Source organism: Helianthus annuus, chromosome 11 (genome assembly GCF_002127325.2).
Source record: "Helianthus annuus cultivar XRQ/B chromosome 11, HanXRQr2.0-SUNRISE, whole genome shotgun sequence".
Lineage (NCBI taxonomy): Eukaryota > Viridiplantae > Streptophyta > Magnoliopsida > Asterales > Asteraceae > Helianthus > Helianthus annuus.
Genome location: NC_035443.2, coordinates 95,007,838 through 95,021,477, shown reverse-complemented (window position 1 = coordinate 95,021,477; position 13,640 = coordinate 95,007,838). Strand labels below are relative to the sequence as shown.

At 43.4% G+C, this 13,640-nt stretch overlaps 1 protein-coding gene across 1 annotated transcript; it reads left to right on the top strand.

Annotated features, from left to right (window-relative positions):
• Positions 1-475: 475 nt before the first annotated feature.
• On the top strand, positions 476-12,289 carry LOC110942585. Its single transcript, XM_022184359.1, has 2 exons — positions 476-861; positions 11,617-12,289. The coding sequence occupies exons 1-2, from the start codon at positions 476-478 to the stop codon at positions 12,287-12,289; spliced, it is 1,059 nt and encodes a 352-aa protein (XP_022040051.1).
• Positions 12,290-13,640: the final 1,351 nt, after the last annotated feature.

Below are 13,640 nucleotides of genomic sequence, written 5' to 3'. Positions count from 1 at the left end.
GCTGCTGAGAAGGAACGCCGACATCTTTGCTTTTGAGCACTCTGACATGACTGGGATACCCCGGGATAAGGCAGAGCACAAGCTAGCAACACTCCCGGGTATTAAACCCGTTGCACAGGGTAAACGCAGCATGGCCCCTGATCGAAAAGCAGCGGTGGTCAAAGAAGCGCGGAAGTTGGTTGAAGCTGGAATCCTTAGAGAAACAAAGTATCACACATGGGTATCAAACCCTGTGATGGTTAAAAAACCAGACGGCACATGGTGAATGTGCATCGATTTTAAAGATCTGAATAAAGCATGTCCCAAAGATGCCTACCCGCTACCAGAGATGGACTTTAAGGTTGGTTCTCTGGTCCCTTATAGGTACAAGTGCTTCTTAGACGCCTATAAGGGTTATCACCAGATCAAAATGTCCAGGGAAGATGAAGAAAAAACGGTGTTTCAAACCGATGTGGGCATTTTTTGTTATACCTAAATGCCTTTCGGCCTGCGAAACGTCGGAGCCACTTATCAGCGGCTCATGGACAAGGCCTTCGAAAAACAAATCGATAGAAACTTAGAAGTATACGTTGACGATTTGGTAATGAAGAGCAGGGAAGAAAAACAAATGCTTGAAGACATTGAAGAAACCTTCAAAAAGCCCAGAGAATACAATATTAAGCTCAACCCCAAGAAATGTTCATTTGGGGTAGAGGAAGGCAAGTTCTTGGGGGTAGTTGTCACCCGGGACGGCTTTAAAGCTAACCCGGAAAAGGTAGCCGCCATAACGCGTATGCCCTCTCCCAGTACTTTGAAAGAAGCGCAAGCATTAAATGAGCGTCTAGTGGCTATAAACAAATTCTTGGCAAGACACGCCGAGAGGTCTTTGCCATTTATAAAGACGTTAAAAGATTGCCTTAATAAGAAAAATTTCAAATGGACCAGCGAAGCAGAAGAAGCCCTGCATGTGACAACTCGAATTTCCAAGATTTCTATTTCGCATTTATTGCACATTCTTGTATTGTTTAGTTGATTATTTGCACAATTAATTGCTATGGAATTATATACGTTTTGATGCAATGAATCGTATTGTGTGATTATGCATGGTTATGTGTTAATTGTGATAGACTTGTCAAATGCATAAACTTGGTGGTGAAACTGTGAAACTATTTGAGATGGTGTACTATTGTAATATATATTAATTAAGGTGTAGAGAGCTATTAGTGAAACTTAAGCTATACTTAACCCTAATCCTTTGTTCACTAATCATTTTCACAAAACCAAAGCACGTACTACAATCTCTAATCTCCTAGCAATCATCACCAAATCATTGGCAAGACATCACAAGTTTGATTCCTCTCTTTCTGTAGAATCAATACAAGGTAATGGTTTGTTGATTATTTGATTGTTATCTATCCCTGATTCTTGATCGTGTGTTTATGAAAACCCTAGTTCTTATATGATATTCTGTGATTATTGTTTGGATCCTGATTATTGTGATAATAATGTTGATTAGTCATACAATCAATTGCCTGATGATTTAGATTCATGGTATGTTAGAAATGTTAACTGTGATTTGATTTCTGCTATGAACTGTATGAGTTAGGGTTTCAGATCGTGAAAACAAATAACGTAACTGTTCCATTCGCATGATTGATAGTAACTTTGGAATCAATACATGATGGGGTCCGACCTTTTTAATGAATGCAAAGGGTCCGATTTTCTAATATAAACAATGTCCGACCTCTTGTATGTTGCATCATCCGAGTTTTAGGCTTGAGAGCCTTGGTCCGAACTTTAACACCACAAAAAGGCCCGAGTTTTGTGTGGAGCCTTGAGTCTGAGTTTTATTATTGTAGATGTAAGTCCGAACTTTCAATGATTATGATGTCCGAGTTTCTTTGTAATGAATACGAGTTGTCTGAGTTTTGCTTGTCTTCTCATTGGTCCGAATTTTATTAAAAGAGAGGGCATTGGTCCGAGTTTAAAGTGATTGGTCCGACCTTTTTGTCAATTGAAACCCTAGTCCGACTTACTTACATGCCACACTTAGCCCGAGTTTGTTTTACATCTTGCTGGTCCGAGTTTTTGAATATATAAGATGGGTTGTCCGAGTTTTGCATATAGGGGAGGGGTAGTCGGAGTTTTAATCCCCCAACCTTTGGTCCGACTTTTAACCCCCATACCCCCTAGTCCGAATTTCATGTGTGGAAGTTGTCCAAGTTTTGAAACCCTCATGTGCTATCCGACTTTTAAACAGGGGAACCCCCCCCCCCCCACACACACTTGTCTGAGTTTTGGAATGGCAAGGCCCTGTCTGATGTTGTGTGATGTTAAATTTGAAACAATGAACTGCATGATTGATGATGATTAATCTGTTAAGCTGTGTATGACACTTTGTTAAATCCTTGACTTCGTTAAACTTGTGAAGTTTAATAACGCTGCTAATGTACTGAGTAACTTAACGGTGACAATTAGATTAACCTTCATGTTAGAATGAGATGTGAAAGCAAAGGCGTGACGCATGAATTATGTGAATACGATGAACTGATTACATGATGTAGGAGTCTATATGTGTATAATCGTATGATACTGAATGCAACTGTATGATTCTACATGCGTGAACATTCTATGAGATATCATCATGTACATAATAAACACACAAGACACAGCTGCTTGAATGTCAATGATTTGCAAACCCTAATTTGATGCAAACACTTACATCGTATCATGTGCAACATATCCTAGGTCGTGTGTAACGGACTTTGACATTTGATAAACCCTAGAGCATAGCATACCGAGCAAACCAAGGTGAGTTCACACCCTTACTAAGGCATGGGATTCCCGGGGCTTGGGAATGGGTTTTAAAGGAATAAGGTTGAATAGATTCGTACTGACACTATTACTAGACTACCATACCATCGTCCTCGGTTGTGCAGGACACATACGTGCAATCTACGTACACATATACTTACTACTATCCTCGGTTGTGAAGGATACTTATACATACTACTATCCTCGGTTGTGAAGGATACTTATACATACTACTATCCTCGGTTGTGAAGGATACTTATACATACTACTATCCTCGGTTGTGAAGGATACTTATACATACTACTATCCTCGGTTGTGAAGGATACTTATACGTACTACTATCCTCGGTTGTGAAGGATACTTATACGTACTACTATCCTCGGTTGTGAAGGATACTTATACTTAATTACTATCCTCGGATGTGAAGGATACTCACGTAAGACCTACGTGAACTTATACTTACTACTGTTCTTGGATTGTGAAGAACACATATGGTTACGAGTAGTCTAGTGGTTATACAACATGGGAAGCCCCCACCAATAGAACGCACTATCGGCCCAGTAGAGCCACATGTTACATACGGACTTACTATTACGCGTTTACTTTCTGTGAACTCGCTCAACTAGTTGTTGATCCTCTGTTACATGCCTTGCAGGTCGTTAGGTACATGGAGCTTGCACAGGGAGGAGCAGGTCGTTGTGGGCTTGGATCGTGATTATCTTGTTAAACACTTATGATACTTGATACTTTATTACGATGGGTTTTAGTTATACGCTTCCGCTAAACAATGATAACTTACTTATGATTTGGAACACCCTTCATATGGATTTGGTTTGGTTTAAATGACAATTACTTTTACTATATGTATCGTTCTATATGATTGGTGGCTTGATCCTGGTCAGTCACGCTCCCAAGCGGTGATACTCCGCAGGTGGATTTTGGGGGTGTGACAGATTGGTATCAGAGCCATTGGTTATAGAGAACTTGGTTTTAATATGGGAAAACGTTTTTATTAAAACCAGACTATAACCAGAACAGTGCTCTCAACGATCCACAACGACGCTTCGCTCCACGTGCAAGACTCAACATCCTAGGTAATAAGGTTTATGATTATTGCCTACATGCTAGAATTGCATAGAACTTTGCTCGTAGTATGCTTACATTACTTTACTCACTACTTGTTACTGCTTGAGAACACCTATATGCCTACACTTTTCTGTCATCGCACTACTCGCGAACCATTCTCACTTACGCTACCTTTACTATGAAGATCATGTCTAGACGTGTTAACATGACTTAAGCCCAGTTGACGGCTCTCATTAACGAACAAGTTGCTGCGGCGCTTGCAGCCGCACAAGCAGGAGGTATAACCTGCTATTCCAAACCTATCCTAGGATGTTAGATCCTACTCTCGTGACCCAACTTTTGCGCTTAACCTTGACCTATCTTTCTCGCGCAACGGGTCAGAACGCACAGCAACCTGTCTGCACATTCAAGAACTTCATGGACTGTCGTCCAAGCACATTCAGTGGCACAGAAGGAGCAGTGAGACTACTCCATTGGTTTGGGAAGCTCGAGTCGGTATTCGAGATGTGTGAATGCCCTGAGGCTCGCAGGGTCAAGTACGCCACTATTACGTTGGAAGGAATCGCGCTAACCTGGTGGAACGCGCAAGTTCAGATATTAGGGCTGGCAGCTGCTGACGCCACCCCTGGAACGAATTCAAAGAACGCATTAAAAGGGAATACTGCACGCATGATGACATCCACAAGTTGGAAGTGGAGCTTTATCATTTGAAAATGACGGGGTCAGGAAATTGATGCTTATACGAAACGGCCAAACGAACTGGCCATCTTGTGTCCACCATGCGTACCGAATTGTACCTCAAGGGTCTAGCCTCAGAGATTTAGAACCATGCTGCATCGGCTAATCTCGACAATAACCAAGACATTCAGCGTCTTGCTCACCGCCTCACGGATCAGGCAGTGGAACAGAACAGGCTGCCTAGTTGTATCAGCACTATTACTACCGCTATCACTTCTGCTACTCCCGCTACTCCTAGTGACAACAAGCGGAAATGGGATGGGTATTCCAGCAAGGGTTCAGCTACCGTTCAGTCTCAAGCACAGCAGCAGCGCAAGAATAGTGATCACCAGAGCCGAGTCAGCCAACTTCTGGTGGTCAGGGGCAGGGTGGATATCGGGGAATTCACCCAAAGTGTAACTAATGCAACAGACACCACGGTGGTTAGTGCAACGAGGGACATTGCCAGAGGTGTTTCAAATTGGGCCATGAAGCTAAGGATTCAGGAGCCCACGGCCTGCAAATCGGAATCGCCAGCAGCAACAGCAAGCAGAAATCCTATGCAAAGAAAAGATTGTTCGCATTCCTCGTTCTGGTCAAGAACCTCTCGAAGTTCAAGGCGACAAGAGTGGTGCTGTGGTTGGCATCACCTCTTTCTTGAAGGCTCAAAAATGTTTACGGAAGAGTCACACCGCAATTTTGGCTCTCGTTACTGACGCATCAACGAAAGAAAAGAAGTTGGAAGACCATCCAGTTGTACGCGACTTTCCTCAGGTGTTTCCTGAAGATTTACCTGGTCTACCGCCTCATCGTCAGGTCGAATTTCAAATCGAGCTCGCTCCAGGAGCAGCACCCATAGCTCGAGCACCGTGTCATTTAGCTCCAACCGAACTGGAAGAACTGTCAAAGCAGCTACAAGAGCTCTTGGAAAGGGGCTTTATTCGTCCAAGCTCTTCGCCTGGGGGAACTCCAGTGTTATTTGTGAAAAAGAAGGACGGTACCTTCAGGATGTGCATAGACAACCGGGAACTCAACAAGGTGACGGTGAAGAACCGTTATCCTCTTCCGCGTATAGACGACTTATTCGACCAGTTGCAAGGGTCGTGCTACTACTCCAAGATAGACTTGAGGTCAGGTTACCATCAGCTGAGAGTCCAGGAGGGGGACGTCTCCAAAACTGCATTCAGAACTCGCTACGGCCATTACGAGTTTCTTGTCATGCCATTCGGGCTTACGACCGCGCCTGCAGTCTTCATGGATCTTATGAACAGGGTGTGCAAACCCTATCTTGACAAGTTCGTCATTGTCTTCCTCGACGACATTCTGATCTACTCCAAGAGTCAGGAGGAACACGAGCAGCACTTACGTCTTATTTTGGAACTTCTTCGAAAGGAACAACTGTACGCAAAGTTTTCAAAATGCGACTTCTGGCTTCATGAAGTCCACTTCTTAGGCCATGTGGTGAACATGGATGGGATTCATGTCGATCCATCCAAGGTAGATTCGATCAGGAACTGGCCTGCACCGCGTACACCAACGGAAATACGCCAATTCTTGGATTTGGCGGGGTATTACAGACGATTCATTAAAGACTTTTCGAAGATCGCGCAGCCGCTTACTATGCTAAAGGTGTCACCAACCATTGAGGAGATTCCCTGGAAACCGCTTTTCAGTACTTAAAGGATAGGCTTTGCAGCGCACCTATTCTCTCATTGCCAGAAGGCACGGATGATTTCGTAGTATATTGTGACGCATCGATACAGGGGCTTGGTTGTGTATTGATGCAGCGTGATAAAGTTATCGCCTACGCTTCACGGCAACTCAAAATTCATGAACGGAATTACACGACGCACGATTTAGAGCTGGGAGCTGTTGTTTTCGCGCTTAAGATATAGCGACACTACCTGTACGGTACCAAGTGCACAATTTACACCGATCACAGGAGTCTCGAGCATATCTTCAAACAGAAGGATTTGAACATGCGTCAACGGATATGGGTTGAACTACTGAACGACTACGAATGCGCCATCAAGTATCATCCAGGCAAGGCCAATGTTGTGGCCGACGCCCTCAGTCGAAAGGACACCCTACCTAAGCGCGCGCGAGCGCTACAGCTTACTATTCAGTCCAGTCTTCCTGCACAGATACGAGCTGCTCAGATAGAAGCATTGAAACCCGAAAACGTCATGGCTGAAGCCTTACGCGGTTCAAGGCAACGAATGGAACAAAAGGAAGACGGCGCCTACTATGTAACGGGGCGTATTTGGGTCCCACTTTTTGGCGGTTTACGCGAGCTGGTAATGGACGAAGCTCACAAGTCCCGCTACTCGGTACATCCAGGTTCGGATAAAATGTACCACGACCTCAAAACAACATATTGGTGGCCTAGCATGAAAGCCCACATCGCGACTTACGTCGGCAAGTGTTTGACATGTGCAAAAGTCAAAGTGGAATATCAGAAACCCGCAGGTCTACTGCAACAACCCAGGATACCACAGTGGAAATGGGAAGAAATTTCCATGGATTTCGTTACGGGCTTACCTAGATCCCAGCGTGGGAATGATACCATATGGGTGATCGTGGATCGACTCACCAAGTCTGCACACTTCCTGGCTATTAAGGAAACAGATAAGTTCTCCACTCTCGCAGACATCTATCTTAAAGAAGTTGTTTCGAGGCACGGAGTGCCAACCTCTATTATTTCGGATCGGGATGCACGATTCACGTCAGAACTATGGCAAGCGATGCACAAATCTTTCGGCTCACGGTTAGACATGAGCACAGCGTATCATCCTCAGACGGATGGGCAGTCTGAGCGAACAATCCAGACTCTTGAAGACATGCTTCGGGCATGTGTTATTGATTTCGGTAACGGCTGGGAAAAGCATCTCCCTTTGGTGGAGTTCTCATACAATAACAGCTATCACACCAGCATACAAGCCGCTCCATTCAAGGCATTGTACGGACGTAAATGCCGGTCACCTCTCTGTTGGGCAGTAGTGGGGGATAGTCAGATTACGGGTCCAGAGATTGTAGTGGACGCCACAGAAAAGATTGCACAGATACGACAACGCATGGCGGCAGCACGCGACCGTCAGAAAGCCTACGCGGATAAGCGTAGGAAGCCATTGGAATTTCAGGTCGGGGACCGGGTTTTACTTAAAGTCTCACCCTGGAAGGGTGTGGTTCGATTTGGTAAACGAGGCAAACTCAATCCACGGTATGTTGGACCGTTCGAAATCACTGAAAGAATAGGCCCAGTAGCCTACAGACTGAACTTACCAGCTGAACTCGGTGCAGTTCACAATGTATTTCACGTGTCGAATCTGAAGAAGTGCCTGTCAGATGAGACCCTCATAGTTCCTTTTAAGGAACTCACTATCGACGAGCGGTTGCAGTTCGTCGAGGAGCCAGTTGAAATCACGGACCGGGATGTTAAGGTCCTCAAAAGCAAGAGAATCCCTCTTGTTCGAGTTCGTTGGAACTCCAAACGTGGCCCAGAGTACACCTGGGAACGCGAAGACCAGATGACAGAAAAGTACCCCCAATTATTCGAAACCAATGCAACCACTACTGAGGCTGAAGCTACTACTACTGAATTTCGGGACGAAATTCCAAATCAACGGGGGGATGATGTGACACCCCAGGAAAACTAGTAAACGATACAACTTACCTAGCTTCCTCAGTAACAGCATGCTAAATTTCGGGACGAAATTTCTTTTAAGTTGGGGATAATGTGACAACTCGAATTTCCAAGATTTCTATTTCGCATTTATTGCACGTTCTTGTATTGTTTAGTTGATTATTTGCACAATTAATTGCTATGGAATTATATACGTTTTGATGCAATGAATCGTATTGTGTGATTATGCATGGTTATGTGTTAATTGTGATAGACTTGTCAAATGCATAAACTTGGTGGTGAAACTGTGAAACTATTTGAGATGGTGTACTATTGTAATATATATTAATTAAGGGTGTAGAGAGCTATTAGTGAAACTTAAGCTATACTTAACCCTAATCCTTTGTTCACTAATCATTTTCACAAAACCAAAGCACGTACTACAATCTCTAATCTCCTAGCAATCATCACCAAATCATTGGCAAGACATCACAAGTTTGATTCCTCTCTTTCTGTAGAATCAATACAAGGTAATGGTTTGTTGATTATTTGATTGTTATCTATCCCTGATTCTTGATCGTGTGTTTATGAAAACCCTAGTTCTTATATGATATTCTGTGATTATTGTTTGGATCCTGATTATTGTGATAATAATGTTGATTAGTCATACAATCAATTGCCTGATGATTTAGATTCATGGTATGTTAGAAATGTTAACTGTGATTTGATTTCTGCTATGAACTGTATGAGTTAGGGTTTCAGATCGTGAAAACAAATAACGTAACTGTTCCATTCGCATGATTGATAGTAACTTTGGAATCAATACATGATGGGGTCCGACCTTTTTAATGAATGCAAAGGGTCCGATTTTCTAATATAAACAATGTCCGACCTCTTGTATGTTGCATCATCCGAGTTTTAGGCTTGAGAGCCTTGGTCCGAACTTTAACACCACAAAAAGGCCCGAGTTTTGTGTGGAGCCTTGAGTCCGAGTTTTATTATTGTAGATGTAAGTCCGAACTTTCAATGATTATGATGTCCGAGTTTCTTTGTAATGAATACGTGTTGTCTGAGTTTTGCTTGTCTTCTCATTGGTCCGAATTTTATTAAAAGAGAGGGCATTGGTCCGAGTTTAAAGTGATTGGTCCGACCTTTTTGTCAATTGAAACCCTAGTCCGACTTACTTACATGCCACACTTAGCCCGAGTGTGTTTTACATCTTGCTGGTCCGAGTTTTTGAATATATAAGATGGGTTGTCCGAGTTTTGCATATAGGGGAGGGGTAGTCCGAGTTTTAATCCCCCAACCTTTGGTCCGACTTTTAACCCCCATACCCCCTAGTCCGAATTTCATGTGTGGAAGTTGTCCAAGTTTTGAAACCCTCATGTGCTATCCGACTTTTAAACAGGGGAAACCCCCCCCCACACACTTGTCTGAGTTTTGGAATGGCAAGGCCCTGTCTGATGTTGTGTGATGTTCAATTTGAAACAATGAACTGCATGATTGATGATGATTAATCTGTTAAGCTGTGTATGACACTTTGTTAAATCCTTGACTTCGTTAAACTTGTGAAGTTTAATAACGCTGCTAATGTACTGAGTAACTTAACGGTGACAATTAGATTAACCTTCACGTTAGAATGAGATGTGAAAGCAAAGGCGTGACGCATGAATTATGTGAATACGATGAACTGATTACATGATGTAGGAGTCTATATGTGTATAATCGTATGATACTGAATGCAACTGTATGATTCTACATGCGTGAACATTCTATGAGATATCATCATGTACACAATAAACACACAAGACACAGCTGCTTTAATGTCAATGATTTGCAAACCCTAATTTGATGCAAACACTTACATCGTATCATGTGCAACATATCCTAGGTCGTGTGTAACGGACTTAGACATTTGATAAACCCTAGAGCATAGCATACCGAGCAAACCAAGGTGAGTTCACACCCTTACTAAGGCATGGGATTCCCGGGGCTTGGGAATGGGTTTTAAAGGAATAAGGTTGAATAGATTCGTACTGACACTATTACTAGACTACCATACCATTGTCCTCGGTTATGCAGGACACATACGTGCAATCTACGTACACATATACTTACTACTATCCTCGGTTGTGAAGGATACTTATACATACTACTATCCTCGGTTGTGAAGGATACTTATACATACTACTATCCTCGGTTGTGAAGGATACTTATACATACTACTATCCTCGGTTGTGAAGGATACTTATACATACTACTATCCTCGGTTGTGAAGGATACTTATACGTACTACTATCCTCGGTTGTGAAGGATACTTATACTTAATTACTATCCTCGGATGTGAAGGATACTCACGTAAGACCTACGTGAACTTATACTTACTACTGTTCTCGGATTGTGAAGAACACATATGGTTACGAGTAGTCTAGTGGTTATACAACATGGGAAGCCCCCACCAATAGAACGCACTATCGGCCCAGTAGAGCCACATGTTACATACGGACTTACTATTACGCGTTTACTTTCTGTGAACTCGCTCAACTAGTTGTTGATCCTCTGTTACATGCCTTTCAGGTCGTTAGGTACATGGAGCTTGCACATGGAGGAGCAGGTCGTTGTGGGCTTGGATCGTGATTATCTTGTTAAACACTTATGATACTTGATACTTTATTACGATGGGTTTTAGTTATACGCTTCCGCTAAATAATGATAACTTACTTATGATTTGGAACACCCTTCATATGGATTTGGTTTGGTTTAAATGACAATTACTTTTACTATATGTATCGTTCTATATGATTGGTGGCTTGATCCTGGTCAGTCATGCTCCCAAGCGGTGATACTCCGCAGGTGGATTTTGGGGGTGTGACACTGCAAGACATGAAGCGTTTCATCGAGAAACTACCCATGCTGACAGCGCCATACCCAGAAGAACTACTTAAAATGTATCTAGCGGCGGCTCATAACGTGGTAAGCGTGGTACTCATGGTGGAAAGAGATGGGAAGCAAACACCCATAAATTACATCAGCTGAGTTCTGGCGAGACCTGAAACACGGTATCGAACACTTGAAAAGTTGGTCCTAGCACTAGTTCACGCCACCCGGTGACTCAGAAGATATTTTCAAGGGCATCGTGTGCAGATCTTAACAAATTACCTGCTACAGCAAATATTGCACAAGCCAGAGATCTCAGGAAGATTGGCTAAATGGGCAATCGAGTTGGGAGCCCTGGATATCGAATATCGAAAGTGAACAGCAATCAAGGGACAGGTGATCGCCGATTTCTTGGCCGAAATCCCTGAGGGTGAAACAATACAGGATCCCGCTATCCAGGATATCCCGGAATCCAGCACAGCCAGACAAACCTGTAAACTTTACACTGACGGATAATCCAGCGGGAAAGGTTCCGGGGTAGGTCTCATGCTGATAAGCCCAGATGAAATAAGGCTGATGTACGCATTAGGTTTTGATTTTGAATGCTCTAATAACGAAGCAGAATATGAGGCGCTACTCGCGGGTTTGAGGATGGCCCAATCTATGGGAGCCACAAGAGTTGACGCGTATGTTGACTCTTTATTGGTTAATAATCAAGTCAACGAAACTTACGAGGCGAAGGATGAATCAATGGCAAAATATTTGGCTAAAACAAAGGAGCTCATAGCTTCCTTTGATAATGTCACGCTTAATCACGTCCACAGGGGAAAAAACCAAATAGCAGACGCCTTAAGCAAACTTGCTACTTCAGGCATGGAAAGTGAAGTAAAGGTAGAAACGTTGCAAATGCCTTCTATTGAACCCCGGGAAGTTTCCGCCCTGACGGCAGAAGAACCCTGTTGGTACACTCCAATACTAAAGATCCTCACAAAAGGTGAATTACCTCCCACCAGGGGTGAAGCCCAAAAGATCCAAACCAAGGCATTGCAATATGAAGTCAACAATGGCGTCCTCTACAGGAAATCATACTTGGGACCACTACTGCGGTTTGAATCCCCAGCAGAGGCAAAATACCTTATCCAAGAAATACACTCGGGCATATGTGGCATTCACGCGGGACCCCGGGATGCATGAAGACGTGGTAGAGGAACTCCGAAGGTGCCGTAGTTAAACACTCCGTCCCAAGAACAACTTAATCCCAGTCACAGCGGCCAGTCCTTTCCAGAAATGGGCGCTTGACATCGTGGGGCCATTCCTGCTAGCCCCCGGGAAGCTAAAATACCTTATCGTAGCAATCGACTATTTCACCAAGTGGGTTGAAGCCAAACTTTTGGCTAAAATAACCTCTGAAAACGCAAAAAAGTTCCTCTGGTGTCTATTCGGACTGCCGCTGTATTTGGTAAGTGACAACGGAACGCAGTTCACAGATAGGGTCTTGCAAGATTGGTGTGCAGAACTTCAGATTCAACAAATCTTCACATCTGTAGCACATCCCCAAGGAAACGGCCAGGTGGAGCGGGCAAATTGTAGTTTGTTGGATGGTATAAAAAGAAGGCTAGGTTATGAAGGAAGCTCCTGGGTTGAAGAACTGCTGAATGTCGCTTGGGCACATCGAACAATGCCTAAGACGAGTAACAATGAAACCCCCTTCAGCCTAACCTATGGCGCGGAAGCAATGATACCCGCGGAAGTTGGTTTGCCCTCGCTACGGCGTCTTACTACTAATGATGATAATGACAGGCTCCTAAGGGAAGGCCTGGATATGCTCAAAGAAAGGCGTGAGGCAGCCGCCATCAGCGAGGCAAAATACAAGAAGACCCTGGAAAAATACTATAACCAGCTCGTAGCTCAGCATGCCTTCAAGGAAGGCGAGTACGCCATGCGTGATAATGAAGCCAGCAGAGCGGAACCCTCGGGCAAGTTGGGACCCAACTGGGAAGGCCCCTACGTCATCCAAGAAGACTTAGGCAAAGGGGCCTACCGCCTATCTAGGCTAGATGGTACCGCGGTTCCTCATAGTTGGAACGCGGCTCAATTAAAAAAATGTTACATGTAGGACCTTGCCCCTAACGGCGGGTTTGATTATTTTTCTTTTTACGAACAAGTGTAATTCATCTCTAACGATGTCTCTTTCTTTTTCTAAGTTTTGAGTTAATAAAAGTTATTTCTTTTTATTATTTTCTCTCATTACTTGCATAAACCACAACATTTACCATCGCATCCATATTGCACTTTACGGTACAAACTATTACCATCGCATTTTAACTGCACATAACGGTAAAAAAGCATCCTTGACGCGAAAGATTTTTCATATATAAGTTAAAGGATCATAAACATACAGCGCTAAGAGTGGGTATCTTGGTAATAGATACATTAACCACTACAAAAAAGATAGGTATTTTGGTAATAAATAAATACAACTATCATACAGAAAACCAAGTACTTGTCCCTGTTGCTAAATACCAACATACGGGAACCAAAAATG

Excerpts from the sequence above, each read along its gene's own strand:
- LOC110942585 (XM_022184359.1), top strand. The coding sequence starts at position 476 with ATGCCTTTCGGCCTGCGAAACGTCGGAGCCACTTATCAGCGGCTCATG. Across the intron at positions 862-11,616 it reads TTGGCAAGACACGCCGAGAG|CGGGAAAGGTTCCGGGGTAG; the intron begins GTCTTTGCCATT and ends CGGATAATCCAG.